The 26012-nt window shown below is 34.8% G+C and overlaps 1 protein-coding gene across 13 annotated transcripts in view; it reads right to left on the bottom strand.

Moving 5' to 3' along the window:
- Positions 1 to 1476: 1476 nt before the first annotated feature.
- LOC125658747 (dynactin subunit 1-like) overlaps positions 1477 to 26012 on the bottom strand; it is a 54076-nt gene continuing 29540 nt past the window's right edge. For 7 of the 13 annotated variants that reach the window (XM_056149118.1, XM_056149120.1, XM_056149111.1 and 4 more), the window contains 12 exons: positions 22965 to 23064; positions 20599 to 20692; positions 19207 to 19335; positions 17636 to 17778; positions 14914 to 15053; positions 13021 to 13094; positions 12211 to 12282; positions 11416 to 11571; positions 9216 to 9273; positions 6368 to 6459; positions 5264 to 5359; positions 1477 to 2713 (listed from right to left, as the gene is read on the bottom strand). In XM_056149118.1, the coding sequence (XP_056005093.1) occupies positions 2576 to 2713; positions 5264 to 5359; positions 6368 to 6459; positions 9216 to 9273; positions 11416 to 11571; positions 12211 to 12282; positions 13021 to 13094; positions 14914 to 15053; positions 17636 to 17778; positions 19207 to 19335; positions 20599 to 20692; positions 22965 to 23064 (1292 nt within the window). In that variant the 3' untranslated portion in view covers positions 1477 to 2575. Of the gene's footprint in view, positions 2714 to 5263; positions 5360 to 6367; positions 6460 to 9215; positions 9274 to 11415; positions 11572 to 12210; positions 12283 to 13020; positions 13095 to 14913; positions 15054 to 17635; positions 17779 to 19206; positions 19336 to 20598; positions 20693 to 22964; positions 23065 to 25502; positions 25524 to 26012 lie in introns of all 13 variants that reach the window. The other 6 variants (XM_056149109.1, XM_056149107.1, XM_056149108.1 and 3 more) reach the window with 1 other exon arrangement.

The following is a 26012-nucleotide window of genomic DNA, read 5'->3' as shown; positions in this document are numbered from 1 at the left end:
ATACTGATAATGTTTTAGATGAAGAGTGATGATACCGATGATGTTTTAGATGATACTGATAATGTTTTAGATGAAGAGTGATGATACCGATGATGTTTTAGATGATACTGATAATGTTTTAGATGAAGAGTGATGATACCGATAATGTTTTAGATGATACTGATAATGTTTTAGATGAAGAGTGATGATACCGATGATGTTTTAGATGATACTGATAATGTTTTAGATGAAGAGTGATGATACCGATGTTTTAGATGATACTGATAATGTTTTAGATGAAGAGTGATGATACCGATGATGTTTTAGATGATACTGATAATGTTTTAGATGAAGAGTGATACCGATAATGTTTTAGATGATACTGATAATGTTTTAGATGAAGAGTGATGATACCGATGATGTTTTAGATGATACTGATAATGTTTTAGATGAAGAGTGATGATACCGATGATGTTTTAGATGATACTGATAATGTTTTAGATGAAGAGTGATGATACCGATGATGTTTTAGATGATACTGATAATGTTTTAGATGAAGAGTGATGATACCGATAATGTTTTAGATGATACTGATAATGTTTTAGATGAAGAGTGATGATACCGATAATGTTTTAGATGATACTGATAATGTTTTAGATGAAGAGTGATGATACCGATGATGTTTTAGATGATACTGATAATGTTTTAGATGAAGAGTGATGATACCGATAATGTTTTAGATGATACTGATAATGTTTTAGATGAAGAGTGATGATACCGATGATGTTTTAGATGATACTGATAATGTTTTAGATGAAGAGTGATGATACCGATAATGTTTTAGATGATACCGATAATGTTTTAGATGAAGAGTGATGATACCGATGATGTTTTAGATGAAGAGTGATGATACCGATGATGTTTTAGATGAAGAGTGATGATACCGATGATGTTTTAGATGAAGAGTGATGTTCTCTATAACTTTTAAAAGGGAATTGAGGACGACCAATCTGATTTTTCCGATTATGACTGGTTTATCACCGTTTAAAATTTCTGAATAAATCAAAACCAATTATTGAAACCTTCTAAAGTAATTACATTATTTAATATTGAGTGCAGAAGGACAGATAAATCTGGATTTTATCTCGATTTCCCAGCAGAACACCCAAATCAGGATTTTATCTCGAGTTCCCAGAGAGACACATAAATCTGGATTTTATCTTAAGTTCCCAGAAGGACAGAAAAATCATTCCCAGTAACTTCACGTTATTACTGGTCCCATGAAACACGAAGTTAATTAACATGCTAAGCTGTGAACACTGGTCACAAGCTACACAAATATCAAGTGCAAGTTGATGTTTGAAAATGGCAGAGCGAGACTTGTGGCTGATACAATCCCAAGTACATTGTATGTAGCTAAACTGAGACCAAGATGCACTCTGTCAATAATTTTTGTGCAATTCAAAATCCCAACAAAACACAATATAACAGATTTAATTCATTATATACCACTGTTTATTTGGAAGCAAGTAAACATAGCATGCAAGCACAGGAAGGTAAGACTAAGAATCTGAAATCTTTAACAGAACACAGGCTCTGCAATTTATAAATGGATTCACGATAGTTACTGCCCTTTGAATATAATCCTGATAATCTCTACAAATTTTCTGTATTGGGCTTTGACATAGTTCTACTGTACACCAATCATTGTTAGCTCAGGGGGGGGGGGGGGGGGGGGGGGGGGGGTTGATCAGATACTGAAGAAGTTTGTGAACTGCAACTCGTAACACAACACTTCAATACATTGTAATAAAAATAATTTGTTTTGAATACAAAACCACAAAGGATAAACACTAAAGGAAGTACTAGGAGAGGTAAATCTTAGAACAGGTAAATCCTAAGTAAACGCAAAGCTTACAATGTAATACAATACAAATTAATTGTTCTTCTCTCAAATCTCATTAGCAGTACCAGTAAATTTTTAGTAATTTGAACACTTCCTCTATGAATTAATCTCAACTGAATAAGAAATTAAAAGTACATTGTCTCCATATTTATTTAAATATGTGCCTAATGACAGTTGTGTATAATAATAACTGTTTGAGCAATCTGTATTTTGTGCTTAAAAATTTCTGATGGAATTTCCAAATCGTGAAATCATATCTTCAAAATTACAAAAAGGAAGCAAAGTTTTCAAAGTTTAACATCAAACTTTTATAAACTGATTATTTCTGGCTATGAGGTTCTGGAAATATTGAGGCCATTTTCGTGATGTGATCAAAATCAGCCTGCAGTCTCAAATATCTTTCACATTATAAATTTTTTAGTGGAATTTGGGGCAAAAGAACTGTGCTTCAATTATATCGTTTGAATAATTTAAGATAATAAAAACTAATTCCATTATATTGCTCAAATGGTATACTGACTATGATGCCTAATAAATTATCACAAAACCACAACATTTATCATTCATAATTTGTTACAGCTGAAGGTAGGACACAAGATATTGCACAAAACTAATCCACCTAGAAGAATCTGTTCCTGTTAAAGAAAATGCACCGTCATCCACTGTAAATAATGTAACACCTTCACAATATTAATGAACAAAAACTTGATGTATTTCTTTTAATCGGGTAGGCTGAAGATTTAGAGGGATTATCTCTCCTTGTCCTGACTTGGTCGGTATGGAGATGCGCCCGATCAGCTGACTTTCTGCACTTTTCTCGTGAAGCATCTGAAAAAGATAGCATAAAAATCAATAACTTCTTAATTAAACGTCTTAATTAAACTCCCTAGATTATCTACAGTATTTATACATGTGTATCTTGGAGCCTTTATCATAGTTGCAAGTATATAAAAGTCTTATAATACTACATGTATATATACTATAATATGTACCAATACAAAAATAATACTACATGTATATATACTATAATATGTACCAATACAAAACTAAGTACAGTCAACTCTATACTACATGTATATATACTATAATATGTACCAATACAAAACTAAGTACAGTCAACTCTATACTACATGTATATATACTATAATATGTACCAATACAAAAATAAGTACAGTCAACTCTATACTACATGTATATATACTATAATATGTACCAATACAAAAATAAGTACAGTCAACTCTATACTACATGTATATATACTATAATATGTACCAATACAAAAATAATACTACATGTATATATACTATAATATGTACCAATACAAAACTAAGTACAGTCAACTCTATACTACATGTATATATACTATAATATGTACCAATACAAAAATAATACTACATGTATATATACTATAATATGTACCAATACAAAAATAATACTACATGTATATATACTATAATATGTACCAATACAAAAATAAGTACAGTCAACTCTCGATAAACCGCCACCTTTTGTTCTTTTGAATTTATGGCGTTATAACAAATTTGGCGATGAATTCAATTTCCACCATCTTGGGGAGAAAGAGTTTACTTACTTTTCTTGTATATATATATATATATATATATATATATATAAGAGTTAAGTTATCTTTCCTTTACGTACAAACTTACAAAAAATATCTCGTAATTATTTTTCCAAATTTTATAGCATGATTAAAATAGTTTTATCAATAACAAGATGTACTGTGAGCAATGCTCACTAAGAATACCCCCCGTTTACCCCAATCTCCCAAAGGGTGTTGTTAATAGGTATAAATTACCTCTTTCCTGAGCGTAAAAATATGGTATGCATTTGTAGAAGAAAATGGAAGATATAGTCCGAAAACAAATCCATGGCATAAACCTATAATTTTGACCTTGAGATCAAAGGTCAAGGTCATAAAGAGGTCATGAATGTACATGACACATAGTCTCATGGTGATACACCCATGTCTTATGGTATGACTATGTCAAAACCCTATAATCAATTTTGACCTTGAGGTCAAAGTTCAAGAACATATCGAGGTCATGAAGGTACTCGCCACATCGTCTCATGGTGATACACTCATGTGTCAAATATGATATGCCTATGTCAAAGAACAAAGAAGTCATGGCCCCGACAAAAATCCTTTGTAAAAACCTTTAATTTTTACCTTGAGGTCAAGGTCATATGGAGGTCATGAAGCTACATGACACATCGTCTCATGGTGATCCACCTGTGTGCAATATATGGTATGCCTAAGTCAAAGAACACAGAAGTTATGGCCCGGACACAAATCTGCACAGACAGACAGACGGACGGACGGACGGATAGACAGAGTGATTCCTATATACCCCCCAGAACTTCGTTCGGGGGGTATAATAAGGCTTCATTTCAAAACAATACACATACAAGACACATATATACAGTATGTTTCAAGTTATTTATAAACCATGTCCAGTGTTGGTATTTAGCGCAACGCACGGCTGTTTCCTGGTAGGTGAGCCGTCATTAACTGGACAAAGATCAACGAGTATTGCAGCCAAAATATCACCCATTGTCCTCCTTTTCATGAACTTTTCCCATAAAACAGTAGAATAATTGGAGATTTCCTGTTGTGTACATTTCAGATGGTTTCTGTGGTACATGTATGTAATAATTTAAATTGCTTGTTTTCTTAGAAATTCAACAAAAACCTCTTTTGTAGCGAAGCCATAGCTAAAATGAAATATTTTTTGATGAAGTAAAACAACAAGACTACGGTTCATATTAAGTAATTATCTTGTTTATTTAATACTGAGTACCTTCTGTCCAGGTGTACGTCGGAGATCGATAATGACCAATTTCCCGCATCACTGATCACGTGCACCCATGGCGGTTTATCGAGATAATTAACACTTTGATATAGACTTTTGTACTAAAAATACTGTGGCAAATGGCGATAGCGAATTTGGCGTTTTAAAGAGAATTTTAAGTAAAAGGAAAAACGTTCTTAGAAAAATGCGGCGTTATAACAAAAATGGCGATGAACTGAGTAGCGATAATTTGAGAATTAACTGTAGAAGTATTTTTGAATTTTTCATTTTTTGCAACTTTTGTGTGGAATCTTTATGTCTACAACTTTAATGCATAATTAAAATCAATTTTAATTGGTTCATTCATTCGAGGTTCAAGGCATAGTGCATAGTTTTTTATTAACAAACTGGCTTGGATTTCTAAAAAAAAATCTCAAACTTAAGTTCGAGTTTTCGTTTAATTAATCAGTCAAATTTTGAGTAAAATCTCAGATTTCCAGGCCTGAATTAAAGAATAACAGTTACACAGTTAAAGCCCTGATAACAATTAGAATGATTAAAGACTGACCCTGGCAAACTCGGGTGTTGGAAAAGTGGACAGGTCAGTTCTGACCTGACCCCCGGTCCTGTTGGCCGCTAGCAGGTTGGTGATTTGGACTTGAAGCTGTTAAAAGAACACAAGGTTATGAAAGATAAGTTTCTGTATGAAAACTAAGAGCATATATGATAATAATAATTGTTGATTATATTGATCTGCTTATTGTGTTGAAATTCCAGGAAAATAAAACATCATATTAAGAGGGTACTAGAAATAACAAGATCTGTTTGTGAAACACAAATGCCCCCGATAATGGCCAATTCTAAAGATGGCCATTGTCACAAGGACAAATATCTTGGTACCAGTAGAAAGCTCATGTGCAATATGAAAGCTCTAATATGAATTTATCATTTAGAAGTTATGACGAGTGTCAAATTTTTTAAAAGTAGGTCAAACTCCAAGGTCAAGGTCACAGGGTGAAACATTTTTGTTCCCATGGAAAGGTATTGTCACAAGAAATTCTCGTGTGAAATAAAGCTCTAGCACTTACTGTTCAAAAGTTATTAGCAAGGTTAAAGTTTTCAAAAGGTAGGTCAAACTCCAAGGTCAAGGTCACAGGGTAAGAAATGTTGGTACCCACGTCAAGGTCTTGTCACAAGGAATACTCATGTGAAATATCAAAGCTCTAGCACTTACTGTTCAAAAGTCATTAGCAAGGTTAAAGTTTCAAACAGAATGACAGACAGGACAAAAACAATATGCCCCCTGATCTTTGATCTCGGGGGCATAATAAAAATAGATAACTTGCCACATTAATTCTAATTGAGATTAATTCACTCATATTATTCTGGTCCACATTTTTCCATGGAATTCAATCTTACTGTGAATGTTAGTGACAAGGGAATATGAAATAAAATTGTTTCAATACAAATGACTCATTACATTTTAACTATACTTGTGCTACAAAATGTGGAAAGGCAGGGGGTATACAGGAATCAGGTCTGTACATGAAAGGTTCACAAGCCTTTGGTGATTTCCTTTGGGGTTTTTTTACTTGGATTCACCATATTTCAGACACAAGACTCATCATGGGATGAAGATGATGATCCCAATCAATTCTACATGAATACTGACCTGTTGGGTTTTCCTCTCCATCAAGGTCAGTCGGGCAGTTCTGGCCACCAACTCTCGTGCTGGGTTACTGCTCTCTGTCAGAGGCTCATGTCCTGTGGAAATTAATAGTAAACAGTCACATAACTAGATATCATTGTGATGTCATAGTAAACAGTCACATAATTAGATATCATTGTGATGTTATAGTAAACAGGGCTTGAAGCTAACTTTTTATTCACCAGTCCAGCCGGACTGATGGGGTATGATTTTAACCAGTCCGCAGAAAAAATTACCAGTCCAACAGAGTTTTCCAGAAATAATCAAATATATTTTGTTGATATCATTAAACTGAAATTTAACTCATTATGCCTTAGACAATATTGTAACACTTAAATGTGGAATTTATATTTACGAATCAGATTCGTCAGGTTGATTAAACAGATCGAAGCATGCCAAATGTGTATGAAATTTCATATTAAGTACATTTTCCAAAATGATGCTTTAGAAAATTAACCAGTCCCATCAGACTGACTAAAACAAATGTCAGTCAGTCCGCCAGACTTTTAGCCAGTCACAGACTGACGGACATATGTTAATTTCGAGCCCTGAGTAAACAGTCACATAACTAGATATCATTATGATGTCATAGTAAACCAGTCACATAACTAGATATTATTGTGATGTCAATAAACAGTCACATAACTAGATATCAGTGTGATGTCATAGTAAACAGTCACATAACTAGATATCAGTGTGATGTCATAGTAAACAGTCACATAACTAGATATCATTGTGATGTTATAGTAAACAGTCACATAACTAGATATCATTATGATGTCATAGTAAACCAGTCACATAACTAGATATCATTGTGATGTCATTAAACAGTCACACATAACTAGATATCATTGTGATGTCATAGTAAACAGTCACATAACTAGATATCATTGTGATGTCATAGTAAACAGTCACATAACTAGATATCAGTGTGATGTCATAGTAAACAGTCACATAATTCTATATCAGTGTGATGTCATAGTAAACAGTCACATAACTAGATATCATTGTGATGTCAATAAACAGTCACATAACTAGATTTCATTGTGATGTCATTAAACAGTAACATAACTAGATATCATTGTTATGTCAATAAACAGTCACATCACTCGATATTGTTGTGATGTTAATAAACAATCACATAACTAGATATCATTGTGATGTCATTAAACAGTCACATAACTAGATATCATTGTGATGTCATTAAACAGTCACATCACTAGATATCATTGTGATGTCATTAAACAGTCGCATCACTAGATATCATTGTGATGTCATTAAACAGTCACACATAACTAGATATCATTGTGATGTCATAGTAAACCAGTCACATAACTAGATATCATTGTGATGTCATTAAACAGTCACATCACTAGATATCATTGTGATGTCATTAAACAGTCGCATCACTAGATATCATTGTGATGTCATTAAACAGTCGCATCACTAGATATCATTGTGATGTCATTAAACAGTCACACATAACTAGATATCATTGTGATGTCATAGTAAACCAGTCACATAACTAGATATCATTGTGATGTCATTAAACAGTCACATCACTAGATATCATTGTGATGTCATTAAACAGTCGCATCACTAGATATCATTGTGATGTCATTAAACAGTCGCATCACTAGATATCATTGTGATGTCATTAAACAGTCACACATAACTAGATATCATTGTGATGTCATAGTAAACCAGTCACATAACTAGATATCATTGTGATGTCAATAAACAGTCACATAACTAGAGATCATTGTGATGTCATTAAACAGTCACACATAACTAGATATCATTGTGATGTCATAGTAAACAGTCACATAACTAGATATCAGTGTGATGTCATAGTAAACAGTCACATAACTAGATATCATTGTGATGTCAATAAACAATTACATAACTAGATATCATTGTGATGTCATTAAACAATTACATAACTAGATATCATTGTGATGTCATAGTAAACAGTCACATAACTAGATATCTTTGTGATTTCATAGTAAACATGAAGTCACATAACTAGATATCATTATGATGTCATAGTAAACAGTCACACATAACTAGATATCATTGTGATGTCATAGTAAACCAGTCACATAACTAGATATCAGTGTGATGTCAATAAACAGTCACATAATTCTATATCAGTGTGATGTCATAGTAAACCAGTCACATAACTAGATATCATTGTGATGTCAATAAACAGTCACATCACTCGATATTGTTGTGATGTCAATAAACAGTCACATAACTAGATATCATTGTGATGTCAATAAACAGTCACATAACTAGATATCATTGTTATGTCATAGTAAACAGTCACATAACTAGATATGAACACTTACCTGAGTTACCTGATTACATGGAGAACACAGATTGGTGATATGAACACTTAACTGAGTTACCTGATTACACGGAGAACACAGATTGGTGATATGAACACTTAACTGAGTTACCTGAGTTACACGGAGAACACAGATTGGTGATATGAACACTTAACTGAGTTACCTGATTACACGGAGAACACAGATTGGTGATATGAACACTTAACTGAGTTACCTGATTACACGGAGAACACAGATTGGTGATATGAACACTTAACTGAGTTACCTGATTACACGGAGAACACAGATTGGTGATATGAACACCTTATCCGAGTTACCTGATTACACGGAGAAAACAGATTGGTGATATGAACACTTAACTGAGTTACCTGATTACACGGAGAACACAGATTGGTGATATGAACACTTATCTGAGTTACCTGATTACACGGAGAACACAGATTGGTGATATGAACACTTACCTGGTTTTCTTTTGGTGATGTCAATCACTCTGGGGCATGCACACATCGTGTTCACCTCCTACAAAAAAAACTATTCTGTATGCGTCTATTCGACAAGCAGACACACCTGCAATGAATAAATTATCTGTACATGTCTACTCAAAGAGCACAGACACACCTACAATGAATAAATTATCTGTACATGTCTACTCAAAGAGCACAGACACACCTACAATGAATAAATTATCTGTACATGTCTACTCAAAGAGCACAGACACACCTACAATGAATAAATTATCTGTACATGTCTACTCAAAGAGCACAGACACACCTACAATGAATAAATTATCTGTAGATTCCTAAATACACGCGAGGAATTCATTATTTTCATGAGAGGCATCACTCATGAAATAACATTACTCACTTTTAATTTTCTGTTGCTAAAATGCATGCAAAAACTCTTGATTAACAGATGACACACAAATTCATGTTTAAGCAATTTGACACATACGTGAATTCATTTTGTCATATTAACCCTTACTACGCTATATCTACATACAAAATTGTTATAATGGCTGCTGCTGCTGAATTCTTTTTGTTTCAGAAGACAAAATTGATGACTCATTTTTAAACTGTAATAACTTTTTCATTTTTCAAGATACAGAATATGAAAATTGTTCTACAGATTACCATCTTTCTAAATATTTACTTAAAACTTTGATAATTTAAAATCTTACACCTGTGTTTACAGGTAAAACACAGATAAAATATAAAAATATGTCACATCATGTTTGAAACTTGTTTTATTAAAAAAATATTGCCTCATTGATGAAAGGTGAAGATAACGAACAGTGATCAATCTCGTAACTCCTACAATCAATACAAAATAGATAGTTGGGCAAACACAGACCTCTGGACACACCAGAGGTGGGATCAGATACCTTTTATAGATAGTATTAATGGCAAAATATAAATGGTAAAAAAAAGATATGCCATTTTATACCTTTGCAGCAGGTAAATATAGGTACACCAGGTTAAGAAAATAAAAGAATTTTACAAAGAAAAAGTGTTTGCTTTTTCTGCTGTGTTTCTGATTTGTATGCTTTTATCATGTTTACGTATACTACACATCTTCATCACAAAGGACAAAAGGTAATGGGTAACAAGTTTTATTCAGGTAATTAGTTGCATTCAGGTAATTACAGGTAAAAATTTCTTAGATCCGGTGAGTCCATGGAATTCAAAGATTGGCTAACGTTTTCAACTTGACAATTTTTGCTAAAAAGCCATCATTTTGCTAAAAATAGTAGTGGATATAATTTCATCAGTTACCCAGTATGCATCTACATCTCCTTTTCAAGTTAACCCCATAGTAAATAACAAGAGAAAAGAAAACCTTCATCTCATCAACGGAAACTGGCCGCCATTTTTTAGTCGTGATTTTTCTTTCAACTGTTCTTTTTCTATACGATTTGTAGCATATAAATTTGTTTGGTTAACAATCAGACTCCACATCTCATTTTTAAATAGCATGTTAAAAAAATCACAGGGTTTAGGATTCTCTGTTGTTGGTATGTTTAACCCTGGGGTGACCCTGTAAATGGAGCACAAAACGGCATTGAATCGTAACGAGTCCAGCCAAACTCTTCAACTTCGCGAACATTTATATCCTTCACTGAATGATCAAAGTCTATTTCTGGTAGGACTTTAATATTATCTAATATATCTTCAGGCCTGAACCCTTCAAAGTCGCTTTCGTCACCGAAATCTTGTAATAATTGCATTAAATCATCATCAATGTCAGATTCATTTTCACTTTCTGCCATGTTTGTGTCATGCTTTTTTGTCACTTCATCCAAGTTAATTTTCTGCTTAATATTCTTATAAAAGTTTTCATGATTTCATGTGCAAGACCAACCTGATTCATATAACTATAGGTTAAGGATAACTGCCGAGTTGTTCCGAATGATTAGCGATTGCAATGCAATGCTTTCTAAACGTCTATATGAAAACGACATATGCCGCAATCAACAGCAGTGGACAGGAAAGCCAGCGCGACTTAAGCCGCGAATAGCGTAGTAAGGGTTAAGTACTCGTGTAAAAACGGAATCTACAATACATGTATCTGTACATGTCTCGTCGATAATCAGTTCACAAACACAAACTTTAAAAGAAATCATCTGTACATGTCAAATCAGTAGTCAATAAAAAGTTCTACTACCGCCAGTAATTTGGCCGTGTCTTTGCGGAGATTGGTCAGGTCATCTTTTCCTGGGCTTCCCTCGGGTAAATCCTCAGACGTTACAGCCCCAGACTTGGCAGAAAGTACTACAGATTTTTTGGGAACTCTGAGAGGAGGAAGCTTGGCCATCTGTTCCTGGAAAATAAAGATATGTTCATCTCAGAGGAAGATTATCATACATGTACATGGTACATATAGGTGTAATCTTTTTTAATACAAAAGAGCTAGGTAGGATGTAAGTCATTCCCATGTTAAAATACTTAGAAAAGAAAAAAAGAAAAACTTACTTTCATCCGATTTCAATTTTTAAAAATAACCTATAACCTTTATAAAATTCTTTCATACCTTCTTGCCCTAATAAAAATCTATTCATAGCCTCTCATCTTTTATAAAGATCCACTCAAAGCCATTCACCTTAAGTTTGTAGAATACCTGTTCATGGCCTCTCACTTTTATCAAGATCTGTTCATAGCTACTCACCTTCATCAAGATCTGTTCATAGCTACTCACCTTCATCAAGATCTGTTCACAGCTACTCACCTTCATCAAGATCTGTTCACAGCTACTCACCTTCAGCAAGATCTGTTCATAGCTACTCACCTTCATCAAGATCTGTTCACAGCTACTCACCTTCATCAAGATCTGTTCATAGCTACTCACCTTCATCAAGATCTGTTCATAGCTCCTCAGTTTTATCAAGATTTCTTCATAACATCTCACCTTTAGGCAAAGTTCATAATTTCTCACCTTTAGGCCAAGTTCATAACCTCTCACCTTTATTTTGTCTGACTTCAGTCTGATGTTTTCATCTTTGACAGACTTCAACGCCTCTCTTAGGGATGTCATCTGTGGAGATTAAAATAATTCTATTTCAAAATCTTGACCAGCATGCTTGACAAATACAATAATTATTAAAAGTTATAATATTGTTTGTGTCAACAAACAACAGGAGACAGTTTGCAATAGACGACTATTTATATTGACCAATCAGGAGACAGAATTTATGTAAAACCAGGACGGTGGAATTGTAAGTTCCGGGGCTGTGTGCTGACACAAACTTTGTTTATGCAAGCATAAACATTAAATTGTTTTTTTGTAAAAATTTTCTAAAAGACATTCAACAAGCAAATCACATTTAAAAATAATAAAGTTACCAAAAAGTTTTTTTCTCCATAATTACATGTACGTGACTGAGAAAACAGTACATCAATCAATATCATTCAAAAACTGAAAAACTAAAATTAATCAACAAAAAATGCTTTTTGATATAAATCTAATATGATGATTGTGACTGTTGAAATGAATAAAGTGCACTGCTCAGAATATGGAGAAATAGCTGTTGTGACTCTGATACCTCAACTCCTTTTCTATTCTTACCTGGGGAAGGTATCCATTCTTACCTGAGGAAGGTATCTATTCTTACCTGAGGAAGGTATCTATTCTTACCTGAGGAAGGTATCTATTCTTACCTGAGGAAGGTATCCATTCTTACCTGAGGAAGGTATCTATTCTTACCTGAGGAAGGTATCTATTCTTACCTGAGGAAGGTATCCATTCTTACCTGAGGAAGGTATCTATTCTTACCTGTTGTATGAGGAAGGGGGACTCCTGAAGAGGGAATCCTCCCCCTGAATGGACAGGTGACCCCGGGGAAGAAGCTACAGAGTGAAAAGCAGGACATGGACAATAAATACCTGGATATACCGAGGACTAATACCGTGTATAAGCACAGCGTACTAACACAATGTCTTAAAACTCTATACTAATACTCTATACCTATACTGTGTAGTTATAATATGGATTGATAGACTAATCATTTAATATTTATTGTCTAGATGAAATTAGGTTTAATTGGCTGAAAAATTTGTTTGATTTTATCCAATTTTCCCTACGATACAGCCATCAAGAAAAGAATTATATATTCATTTCTTAAATAGAATTCACTAGTACAGTTTACCAGTACTATGTACTGATATTGATGAGTTAGTGGTTATACTAAATTATACAGCTTTATTTCTACTATATTAAACAGGTTTATCTGAACTGTTTTAATGCAAGGAGAAAAACGTGAAATTAACACTGCACATGAAATCATTGACCTTTAAGAGAAAACTACTGAAAGATATATATGTATGAAGAAGGAAATAACAGCGAATACCAAAAAATGGATTTTGTTTTAAGAAAAAGAAATTGCCTTTAGTGAAATCAAAGCTGTCGAATATTCACTTCCAAACAAGCTCATCGACAAAGTGACAGGAATATAACTATGGCCAATATAATGCTGTGTATAGCAATTTAACAATGCAGTGCTTGTAACTATGTGCAAACTCAGCTTCGGAAATCTGAAGCTATACATGTATAAAAAAGTGTCATTTTATCAGGATTTGTTAGGGAAAGTGGACAGTCCTTTTCTGATGAACCAAGACATTTCCATGCTAGTTTGTCTCAAAAGAACATATCTACTGAAATTCAAACATTGAATCCCAAAGATAGTGACTCTGATTAACATGGTATGTAGTTTAGGATCCGTTACTAGAATATGACAAAGTCTAATGTTTCCTAAACAAAGGGTAATGTTTCCTAAGTAAACATTGCTGTTTACCCACAATTTGCACAAATAAAATTGTGAGCACTACCCTGTGAAGAACTAAAATCTATAATAAATGAAAAATAAAATCAAGAAGCTTTTTTTTTTTTGTAAATTTCTCACATACATGTATGATATGAATTCTACATTAATGGCATCATGGAAATTAAACTTTTCCTGTAGTATTTTTGTTCTGTAAATTGGCAATGCATATTGATCAGCACATTTAATTATCAGGGTGCAGTATTTCCTGATAAGCAGGTGTTCGCTGTAACAAGGTAAGAGATAAGCCATGAGGAAAACAAAAATTCATTCACCATAGTTTCTATCACCTTTTTGTCTGTTTAAACATCAAAGGAATTAGTATTTAGAATTCATCATTAACAGTAGGAAGTATCTAACAGGAGTATTGCTATTCATTACATACAAAAAGTTTTTCAACCAAATCAAGCCTAAAGAATGCTGATAAAATTAATCTCAAATCACTTGACTTCAGAGAACTACTGTACTAATATGTAATTTGAAGGAAAAACTGTTATCTAGTACCGTATAAGAGGAATTTTTAATGAGAATTTAATTTTCGCATTATTAACGAGGGTGTTGAAATTGCTAAAATTGAATATCACTAACAATCTATACTGTATCATAGGTAATAGTGATCTTTCTTGGATTTATAAAGAGTTGCTAAAATTACATGTAGCTTTCGCTAAATATGTATATACCCGTTTTTATGGGCAAATTGCTGAATTTGTGTCTCGCTAAAAATTCCCCATCATATGGTATAATGAATCCCTAAAATCCCTTACAGTACCTTGATGAATTTCAAGCTAATTCACAGAAATCTGTACAGACTTGCCGAGATTTACGACTAATAGACAGTGATGACTGACCTGGCTGAGTGGCCTGTCGGGTGATTCCTTCTATGAGCGTTTTCTTGGAGAGTATTTTCAGCCTCTCTTTCAGTTCAATCTTCTCCTGTTCCAGCGTGTCTATGTCCTGTTGAAGAGCATCCATTGTCTCCTCAAACTCCCTGTTTGATTAGAAAAAAAATGTGTGCACACAGAGAAAAATAGGCTAATACATAATAATTAATTCATTTCTTCTTATTATCAATTAATTTATTCAATATCTGTTTTCCTTAAAACATAAAGCTGTTGCTTTCAAACAGTAATCCACAAAGTGTTTAGCAATCATGCAACTTCTTACACAGTATATACAGTGGTATCCCGTTATTACGTTCCCCCTTTATTACGTTAGTCCGCATATTACGTTGGAATTTCAAAGCACAAAACCATTTCTTAACAAACCTATATAAAATAGACCTCGTTATTACGTTGTCCTAAAATGCCGGGACTCAGTATTACGTTGTAAATATTCCGACAAAAACGTAATAAACCACTAATTATTCAATAGTGATTCTCAAAATAATAAGCCATTCACACCTTTACTGCCTGAGGCAGTCACCACGTAAATTTCCTGGTCTGTTTGGGGATTAGAGACGCTTGACTGATAACGCTTCGATAGATCTAGCGACATCAATACAGGTGAATACCCCGTATAGAAGTCAGTGATAAACAATTAAATAATGTTTATTTAGAAATTGTACTCTATGAAATTTACTTCATTTTTCATATTTTGATAATCAAAGAAATAATTTCTCAACCACCTGCGTGTTCAGCATAGTGTGATTACCTTCGCTATTAAAACTCTATTCACGGACAGCTTTGGTACCAAACAAGAAAGACAAAATTTATCGTAGCAATGTTACTACCGCTTGGGTAACTGCTTGGACATAGGTGACTAAAGGTGTTCAATTAAAAAAATTGTTCGTTGTTTGGACATGCAGCTTGGGTGTTCGTAAATCTTGTCCATACATACACCAATGCTTTCTAGACGTTCCGTCCCATTATCAATCCGTCCCTTAGTCGATTCGTCCCATTACCGATCCGTCCCTAGACTATCCGTCCCCTAGTTAATACGTCCCCTAGTCGATCCGGCCCAGAAAAGATAATTACTTTTTTCCAAGCTATTTACAGTACTGAATTGGTTTAATTCATTTGCGTATTTTATCTTTATGGTGTGTGTTCCGCTGATATCTTCTGTCATTAGGTAGGATGACAATAATATGCTGTTTTGATATTTGACAGCTTTTTCAAAGATTGCACAACAATGCAGTTATAAAACTGTTTGCACTCAGGTCAGTGGATAGGGGACACACATTTACATTGATTCCTATACATATTTAAATAACAATGTTTCTACAATAGTTAATGAGCACACATTTTCATAACCATCGCACTTCAAACAAAAATTATAAATCCTGAATAAACAATTTTATTTACACGTCTAACTTCAGCAGTTATCTAATAGCAGGGGCCCTACTGGGCAGTCTGCGCTATAAATCTACTAAACACCATCGCCAGTTATCTAATTTTGATAACTAACTGCAATATATATGCAAAAACGTCCCTTTGTCTTAAGTAATTATTCATTTATTATATCTTTGATAAAAAAAATTGGAGGGGTCGGATCGACTGAGCAAAATGGGCCGAATCGACCATGGGACGGACCGTCTAGGGACGGATCGACTAGGGACGGACTGACTGTGGGACGGAACGACCTGCTACCACACCAATCTATCGGCCGATTTGTGCACGGCATTTACCTCAGTGAATATTTTAAAATCCCTTGATGCGCACGTGATTTTAGTGCCATCATTTAGCGTTATAAATGAAATCTTCGTGCATCATTATATATTTTTTTTTATGTGGATTGCGCTATATTTTTTTATTCTCTGTTTGCCTAAGGTTTGGGGGTGGTGTTAAAAGATTAACATTTCTTTGATTAGTACCTGTTTAGTTGTGACAAGCTTTAGCAGGGACAATCTAAAACATACTTTTGAATGGTGAGGGTATTCATAGGCATTGTAAATGCAATATTCATTTACATGTATACCAGAACAGAATAACTTTGTATCATTCTTTTGAGCTACTCAATTGCTACTAATGGTAATTTGCTAGTAAATGAAATTAGATTAAGATCTGCACAAAAAATTCTGTAAATTTCTGAACTGAGCCAAAAACTCATCATGATTCAGTAAACTCACTTTTTTTTCTTTCTGAGCTGAGACAGACATGATTCAATAAACTCACTTTTCTTTCTTTCTGAGCTGAGACAGACATGATTCAGTAAACTCACTTTTCTTTCTTTCTGAGCTGAGACAGACATGATTCAGTAAACTCACTTTTCTTTCTTTCTGAGCTGAGACAGACATGATTCAATAAACTCACTTTTCTTTCTTTCTGAGCTGAGACAGACATGATTCAATAAATTCACTTTTCTTTCTTTCTGAGCTGAGATAGACATGATTCAATAAACTCACTTTTCTTTCTTTCTGAGCTGAGACAGACATGATTCAGTAAACTCACTTTTCTTTCTTTCTGAGCTGAGACAGACATGATTCAGTAAACTCACTTTTCTTTCTTTCTGAGCTGAGACAGACATGATTCAATAAACTCACTTTTCTTTCTTTCTGAGCTGAGACAGACATGATTCAATAAACTCACTTTTCTTTCTTTCTGAGCTGAGCCAGACATGATTCAGTAAACTCACTTTTCTTTCTTTCTGAGCTGAGCCAGAAGCTCATCATGTTTCCTCTGTACTTTGTCGAGTTTACTGTCACCATCTTTTGTTGCGTTTTCCAGTTTTTTCTCCAAGAGTCCAATCCTGACCTGCATTTCACTGACCTCTTCTTGCTGAAAAACAGGAAGACAATAGTCACCATAGTTACTTCAGATTACAGCCACAAACAGGAAGACAATGGTCACTATAGTTACTTCAGAATACAGCCACAAACAGGAAGACAATGGTTACCATAGTTACTTCAGAATACAGCCACAAACAGGAAGACAATGGTTACCATAGTTACTTCAGAATACAGCCACAAACAGGAAGACAATGGTTACCATAGTTACTTCAGAATACAGCCACAAACAGGAAGACAATGGTTACCATAGTTACTTCAGAATACAGCCACAAACAGGAAGACAATGGTTACCATAGTTACTTCAGAATACAGCCACAAACAGGAAGACAATGGTTACCATAGTTACTTCAGAATACAGCCACAAACAGAAAGACAATGGTTACCATAGTTACTTCAGAATACAGCCACAAACAGGAAGACAATGGTTACCATAGTTACTTCAGAATACAGCCACAAACAGGAAGACAATGGTTAACAAGCATTGTTACCACCAGTTATGTTGTATATATCACAAAGAAACTACGACATAATGAAAGTAAAGGTTGAATACAAAGGGCACCCTAGTAGTGAGAACACAAGGGGTGTTGTAACTCACCCTCCTCATGATGTGTTGTTATAGTCTGAGCTCCTGTGTTACAACAGTCATCGTTTGAGGTCTTTTGTTATAACAGTTAGTATGAGGTCCTGTATTATGAGCATATAGTCTGAGGTCCTGTATTATAAACAGTTAGTCTGAGGTCCTGTACTATAACAGTTAGTCTGAGGGTCTGCGTTATAACAGTTAGTCTGAGGTCCTGTGTTATAAACAGTTAGTCTGAGGGTCTGTGTTATAACAGTTAGTGTGAGGTCCTGTGTTATAACAGTTAGTCTGAGGTCCTGTGTTATAACAGTGTGAGGTCCTGTGTTATAACAGTTAGTGTGAGGTCCTGTGTTATAACAGTTAGTCTGAGGTCCTATGTTATAAACAGTTAGTCTGGGGTCCTGTATTATAAGCATATAGTCTGAGGTCCTGTACTATAACAGTTAGTCTGAGGGTCTGCGTTATAACAGTTAGTCTGAGGTCCTGTGTTATAAACAGTTAGTCTGAGGTCCTATGTTATAAACAGTTAGTCTGGGGTCCTGTATTATAAGCATATAGTCTGAGGTCCTGTGTTATAACAGTTAGTGTGAGGTCCTGTGTTATAACAGTTAGTGTGAGGTCCTGTGTTATAACAGTTAGTGTGAGGTCCTGTACTATAACAGTTAGTCTGAGGGTCTGTGTTATAACAATTAGTCTGAGGTCCTGTGTTAGAAACAGTTAGTCTGAGGTCCTTTGTTGTAAACTTATCCTCAGACTGTAAATGCTCTATAAACCCACCCTCTATAAACGCAACTTGTCTTGAGCCAGTGACTTCTGTAAATATTCTGTAAAACTCACCTTCTTCATGACCTGCAGTTTAAGGTCTTTCACACTTTCTTCTTTGGCCTCCATCTTATGTTTCATGAGGTCCATCTCCGAAATTTGTGCCTTCACAGTTTTGGCTCTGAGTACTACTGGGGAAACAGGCTACAAAACAGCAATGGAACATCATAAAGCAAGCATTTCACTAACAAAGCAATGGAACATCATAAAGTGAACATTTCATTAACACAGCAATGGAACATCATATAGCATTTCACTAACACAGCAATGGAACATCATATAGCATTTCACTAACACAGCAATGGAACATCATAAAGCGAACATTTCACTAACACAGCAATAGAACATCATATAGCATTTCACTAACACAGCAATGGAACATCATAAAGCATTTCACTAACACAGCAATGGAACATCATAAAGTGAACATTTCACTAACACAGCAATGGAACATCATAAAGTGAACATTTCACTAACACAGCAATTGAACAATATAAAGCGAGCATTTCACTAACACAGCAATGGAACAGTATAAAGCGAACATTTCACTAACACAGCAATGGAACTTCATAAAGCGAACATTTCGCTAGCACAGCAATAGAACATCATATAGCATTTCACTAACACAGCAATGGAACATCATAAAGTGAACATTTCACTAACATAGCAATAGAACATCATATAGCATTTCACTAACACAGCAATGGAACATCATAAAGCAAACATTTCACTAACACAGCAATGGAACATCATAAAGTGAACATTTCACTAGCACAGCAATAGAATATCATAAAGTGAACATTTCACTAACACAGCAATAGAACATCATATAGCATTCCACTAACACAGCAATGGAACATCATAAAGTGAACATTTCACTAACACAGCAATGTAACATCATAAAGCGAACATTTCACTAACACAGCAATGGAACATCACATAGCATTTCACTAACACAGCAATGGAACATCATAAAGCAAACATTTCACTAACACAGCAATGGAACATCATAAAGCGAGCATTTCACTAACACAGCTGAAAGCATTTCTACAAGAATTTAGTTAAATCCTACTTTGCAGCAACATAAATCGTGTTGATGTAACACGGTAATTAAAGAATTTCGCTTACTGTAGAATTATGAAAATAAACATTTTTCTTTTGGTATTTTACAGTCAAAGTGAAGTAAGACCATAATTAGAGTTTATCTAAACTAACAGAGCTAACCTTGCTCTTTTCTTGTAGAATATCAATAACACATTTCTACAAGCATGCACAGTATTTTCCAAGATGTGTGAAACTTACGTTACATTCAAAAGTATCCTACACTCCATTATTGTATAGCTTTTGCATGATTTTCTTTAAGTCAATCTATTCTAACTTTAATTGTATCAATATCCTTTGACGCACCGTTTTGTCATGAGTCCCATCAAAGTCATATTCACCATTCTCCATAGCATTGGCCAGCTTGTTCATCGTACCAACCACTTTACCAAATGACATTCTGGAAAAAAAGAATGACTGTGTTTTTTACCTGCTTCAAGTATTTATAATATGCATTTTAACAATTTTCATACAATTTAACAAATGTGGTTAAATGTTGGAAATCCTACACAGATATTCACCATTAAACATTCTGGTTTTCTGTACATGAATAGTAGTCAATCAATTGTCTGCTCTTAAACATCCATGCAAAACAAGAGGTGTTTGTAAAACACATATGCCCCCCATGGTGCAAAATTGAAAAGGGTTATACACACACCTCATTTAATTGATAGTATTATCATCAATTCAAAATATTGAGCAGACAATATCTTCCTATGTCAAGAGTGAATTGACCATGTGACCTAAAATTCAATAGGGGTCATCTACTCCTTATGCTGTACCAGTGTACCAAGTTTGGTACGTGTCAATCAAGCAAATAATTCTTAAAATATAGGAGACAATATATTACTATGTCCAGTTCAACTATTGACTTTTGACCTCAAAATCAATATGGGTCATCCTCTCCTGAAGATGTACCAATGTACTAAGTTTGATGTCTGTCAAGTAAAAGGGTTATCAAGATATTGAGTGGACAGTATATTACTATGTCCAGTTTGACCCTTGACCTTTGATCATGTAACCTCAAAATCAACAGGAGTCATCTTCTCCTGAATATACACCAGTGTACTATTTAAAGTTTGATGTCTGTCGAGCAAAGGGTTCTGAAGATATTGAGCAGACAGTACATTCCAATGTCCAGGTTGACCCTTGACCTTTGCTCATGTGACCTCAAAATAATTAGGGGTCATCTTCTCCTGAAGACGTATCAGTGTACTAAGTTTGATGTCTGTCGAGAAGAGGGTTCTCAAGATACTGAGTAGACAGTATATTCCCATGTCTAGTTTAACCCTTGACCTTTGACCATGTGACCTCAAAATTAATAAGAGTCATTTTCTCCTGCAGATCTACCAGTGTACTAAGTTTGATGACCCTTGATCTTTGACCATGTGACCTCAAAATCAATAGGGGTCAACTTCTCCTGGAGACGTACCAGTGTAACAAGTTTGATGTCTGTCAGGCAAAGGGTTCTCAAGATATTGAACGGACAATATATTCCTATGTCCAGTCTGACCCTTGACCTTTGACCATGTGACCTCAAAATCAATAAGGGTCATCTTCTTCTGAAGACATACTGGTGTACCAAGTTTGACGTCTGTCAAGCAAAGGGTTTTCAAGATATTGAACGGACAGTATATTCCAATGTCCAGTTTGACCCTTGACCTTTGACCATGTGACCTCAAAATCAATAGGGGTCAACTTCTTCTGAAGACGTATCAGTGTACCAAGTTTGATGTCTGTCAAGAAAAGGGTTCTCAATATATTGAACGGACAGTATATTCCTATGTCCAGTTTGACCCTTGACCTTTGACCATGTGACCTCAAAATCAATAGGGGTCATCTTCTTCTGAAGATGTACTGGTGTACCAAGTTTGATGTCTGTCAAGCAAAGGGTTCTCTAGATATTGAATGGTCAGTATATTCCTATGCCCAGTTTGACCCTTGACCTTTGACCATATGACCTCAAAATCAATAGGGGTCATTTACTCCTTAGGATGTACCAGTGTGCCAAGTTTGATGTCTTTCAAGCTAAGGGTTCTCGAGATATTGAGCGGACATTATATTCCTAAGTCCAGAGTAGATTGACTCTTGACCGTTGACCTGAAAAACAATAGGGGTCATCTTCCACTCATAACCAACCCACATATGAAATATCATTATCATCAAGTGAATGGTTCTCAAGATATTGAGCGGACAACATGTGGTCTACAGACCGACCGACCGACGGACCGACAGTTGCAAAACAATATGCCCCCTCTTTTTCAAAGGGGGGCAAAAAAATTCCATGCATATGAGAACAATAAACCTTTTAAAAGGTGTTATCTATTAGTTGCAATCTCAGATAATGCTGTAAAGTTTAGTTACAGTCTCAGATTGATGCTGTAAAGTTTAGTTACAGCCTCAGATTAATGCTGTAAAGTTTAGTTACAGCCTCAGATTAATGCTGTAAAGTTTAGTTACAGCCTCAGGTTAAAATTTAATTACATCCTCACATTAAAGTTTAGTTACAGCCTCACATTAATGCTGTAAAGTTTAGTTACAGTCTCAGATTAAAGTTTAGTTACAGCCTCAGATTAAAATTAAGTTACAGCCTCAGACTAATGTTGCAAACATTAGTTACAGTCTCCAGATTAGGGTTCTTTAATTGGAAAATAACTACTGTTCAGATTTACCTGAGACATTCATATGGCCCAGTGTCATCTTTTCCGTATACTTTATCAGATATCTGGAATGCGATTTCTTCCATCTTTTTTGGCATCAAGCCTTCTGAATCTGTGTTTGACAAGAAAAAGAACTATAACAAATTCATGAACCCATGTTTTCACAAGGCACCTGTTTTCAATTCACAAGCACATATTTACTTCTGTTCTTGTTTGAGGTGCTAAATAAAGAACAAATAAACACCTTTAATCATATGCACATAAATTAAACACACACAAATATGAAGACTTAAGATTCATCATTATAGCAAAATATCAAATATACATACATTTAAAATTATTACACAAACCACTTCAAAATCATTACCATACTCTTTTTTTAATTTTAGGAAAGTCAACTCAAATATGTTAATTAATTTGTTAATATCAATCAATCAAGCAATATATATATAGTGAAAGTGATTATTCATAAAACATTCCACGTCACTCTATACCCGTCTTAGGTTTCAGCCACGATACAACGCTGTCTAAGAGAAGAAAAAGAACCCTGCATGCATAGAAATATCATTCACAATTATAACCAATATACCTACCATAGTACATAGGCTGTCAGAGAGTTCCTCTCTCGTAATATCTAATTCACTTCATTTCACAAAATTATACCAAAAAATATTGTCTGATATCAAAAATGTCTCAATGATCAAACACTAAATGAAAACTGTGCTTTCATATTGACATCAAAGCAACGCTGCGTACAGAATACATCATCAGCAAATATGTTTGGAAAACTAAGCAATTTGAAAATTGATGTCCATCTCATGCTCTAGCTTTCTCCGATACGTATTATAAATGAGCCACCACTTATCAAGGGAAGGCACAAACATATAGAAATTAAGTCAATAAAATATACACAGATGTCATTGCTTATATTTTGGTATCAAATGTATACAACATCAGAGTGTAAATATTCTAATCATCTCATTGAGAGGAATCATGAAATGTTTGTCAGACAATGCCCAGGGCCCTTCCCTGCTTCAGTCACAAATTGTCCAGGATTTACTATATTCACTATCAGTGAAATAATGCCCGGGGCCCTTCCCTGCTCCAGTCACAAATTGTCCAGGATTTACTATATTCACTGTCAGTGAAATAATGCCCGGGGCCCTTCCCTGCTCCAGTCACACAATGTCCTGGGATTTACTATATTCACTGTCAGTGAAATAATGCCCGGGGCCCTTCCCTGCTTTAGTCACACACTGCCCTGGAATTCACGACATCATTATTCAACTTCGATATGTCGAAAAAAATCTCAAACTGAAGTTTGTCATTCTTTTTTTTATTATTTGAGCAGTCAAAATTTGAGTAAAATCTCAAACAGGTCCAAGTTTTGAATGAATTTTTTTTTCTCTGAGAAATCCAAGTCCGGGGCCCTTCCTTGCTCCAGTCACACACTGCCCTGGGATTTCCTATATCCACTGTCAGTGAAATAATGCCCAGGGCCCTTCCCTGCTTCAGTCACATATTGCCTTTCAAACCTTGCTGTCAGTGTTCAGTGTAGTACAGAAGATCTGGATGGCCCAACAAGTTAACAATTGGAAGTACATGGACGTTAACAATTGGAAGTACATGGACGTTAACGATTGGAAGTACATGGACGTTAACAATTGGAAGTACATGGACGTTAACGATTAGAAGTACATGGACGTTAACAATTGGAAGTACATGGACGTTAACGATTGGAAGTACATGGACGTTAACAATTGGAAGTACATGGACGTTAACGATTAGAAGTACATGGACGTTAGCAATTGGAAGTACATGGACGTTAACAATTGGAAGTACATGGACATTTCAATAAGATCGAGTTTCCAAGAAAACATGGCAAGAAATCGCAATTTCTAAATATATACTCTACCACGGTTATTGCAAAGATCAAAGGAATCATTATTTCTTAAGTATCCTTCTATAAAATTATAAATTACAAACATAGTGATGTGGGACAGATTGATTAAGATTTTGTAAATTTAGTAATGCAACTTTGTAAGTATGCATGACTAGTGAAACTTATTTAATCTGACATGCTCCTGAAGATGACTTATGTGTCAGATTAGACAGGACGTCGGATTAGACAGGATGTCATAATAGATAGGACGTCGGATTAGACAGGACATCAGATTAGACAGGACGTCAGATTAGACAGGATGTCATAATAGACAGGACGTCGGATTAGACAGGACGTCGGATTAGACAGGATGTCGTAATAGATAGGACGTCGGATTAGACAGGACATCAGATTAGACAGGACGTCGTATTAGACAGGATGCCTGAATGTACAATATGAAGAAAATTTGGGGATGAAAATAAGGTCGGAATGAACAGTGAATCAGCACACGGGTGTCAGATTTTGACAGGTTCATAAGCTGATTTTGATAGTAGGTCTATTTTCAGAAATTCAGGCAGATATTTGTATTAGAACAGGTCATCCACTCATGCACATGAAATTATGCTGTAGTGAAAAGAAGAGTAGATGCCATCGAGAATGTAACTTACTCCAGTATTCACCAAAGCAATCTAACAATTTTAGATTAACATTCGAAATTTGAAATACCATCTAAGAATGATATTAAATCCTCTGAAAACTATCAGACTACAATTCATACCTAACTAGTACAAAAATAATTATGTAACGTTAAACACTAATTTTCAACAAAATGAATCAATCAAATTAATTCAAATAACAGTCATTCAGAAAATATAACATATTTGATAATTCATAAAATAAAACATTTCTTATTATCATTCATACAGTTTCAAGTCCATTGATTTCAGAAAAGAAAAAAAAACATGCATGATTTAATCATTCAAAGTCCATGCACAAACTTACATAGAAACAGGTCTCAGAACACCAGCAACAATTGTAATCTCAAAACACAGTTCAGCTCTTTCAGTTGTATTTCACAGCTGTCTGACGTTGGGGCGTGGGAAAGGAAATTATCTATACAACACCACAGTGAAAACTGGTGGCTTGATGCTTTACCTTAAAACATTGGACAGAGGGAT

This window comes from Ostrea edulis, chromosome 9, assembly GCF_947568905.1.
Source record: "Ostrea edulis chromosome 9, xbOstEdul1.1, whole genome shotgun sequence".
NCBI lineage: Eukaryota > Metazoa > Mollusca > Bivalvia > Ostreida > Ostreidae > Ostrea > Ostrea edulis.
Note: the sequence above shows the minus strand (reverse complement) of the source record. Positions and strands in the feature narration are given on the sequence as shown.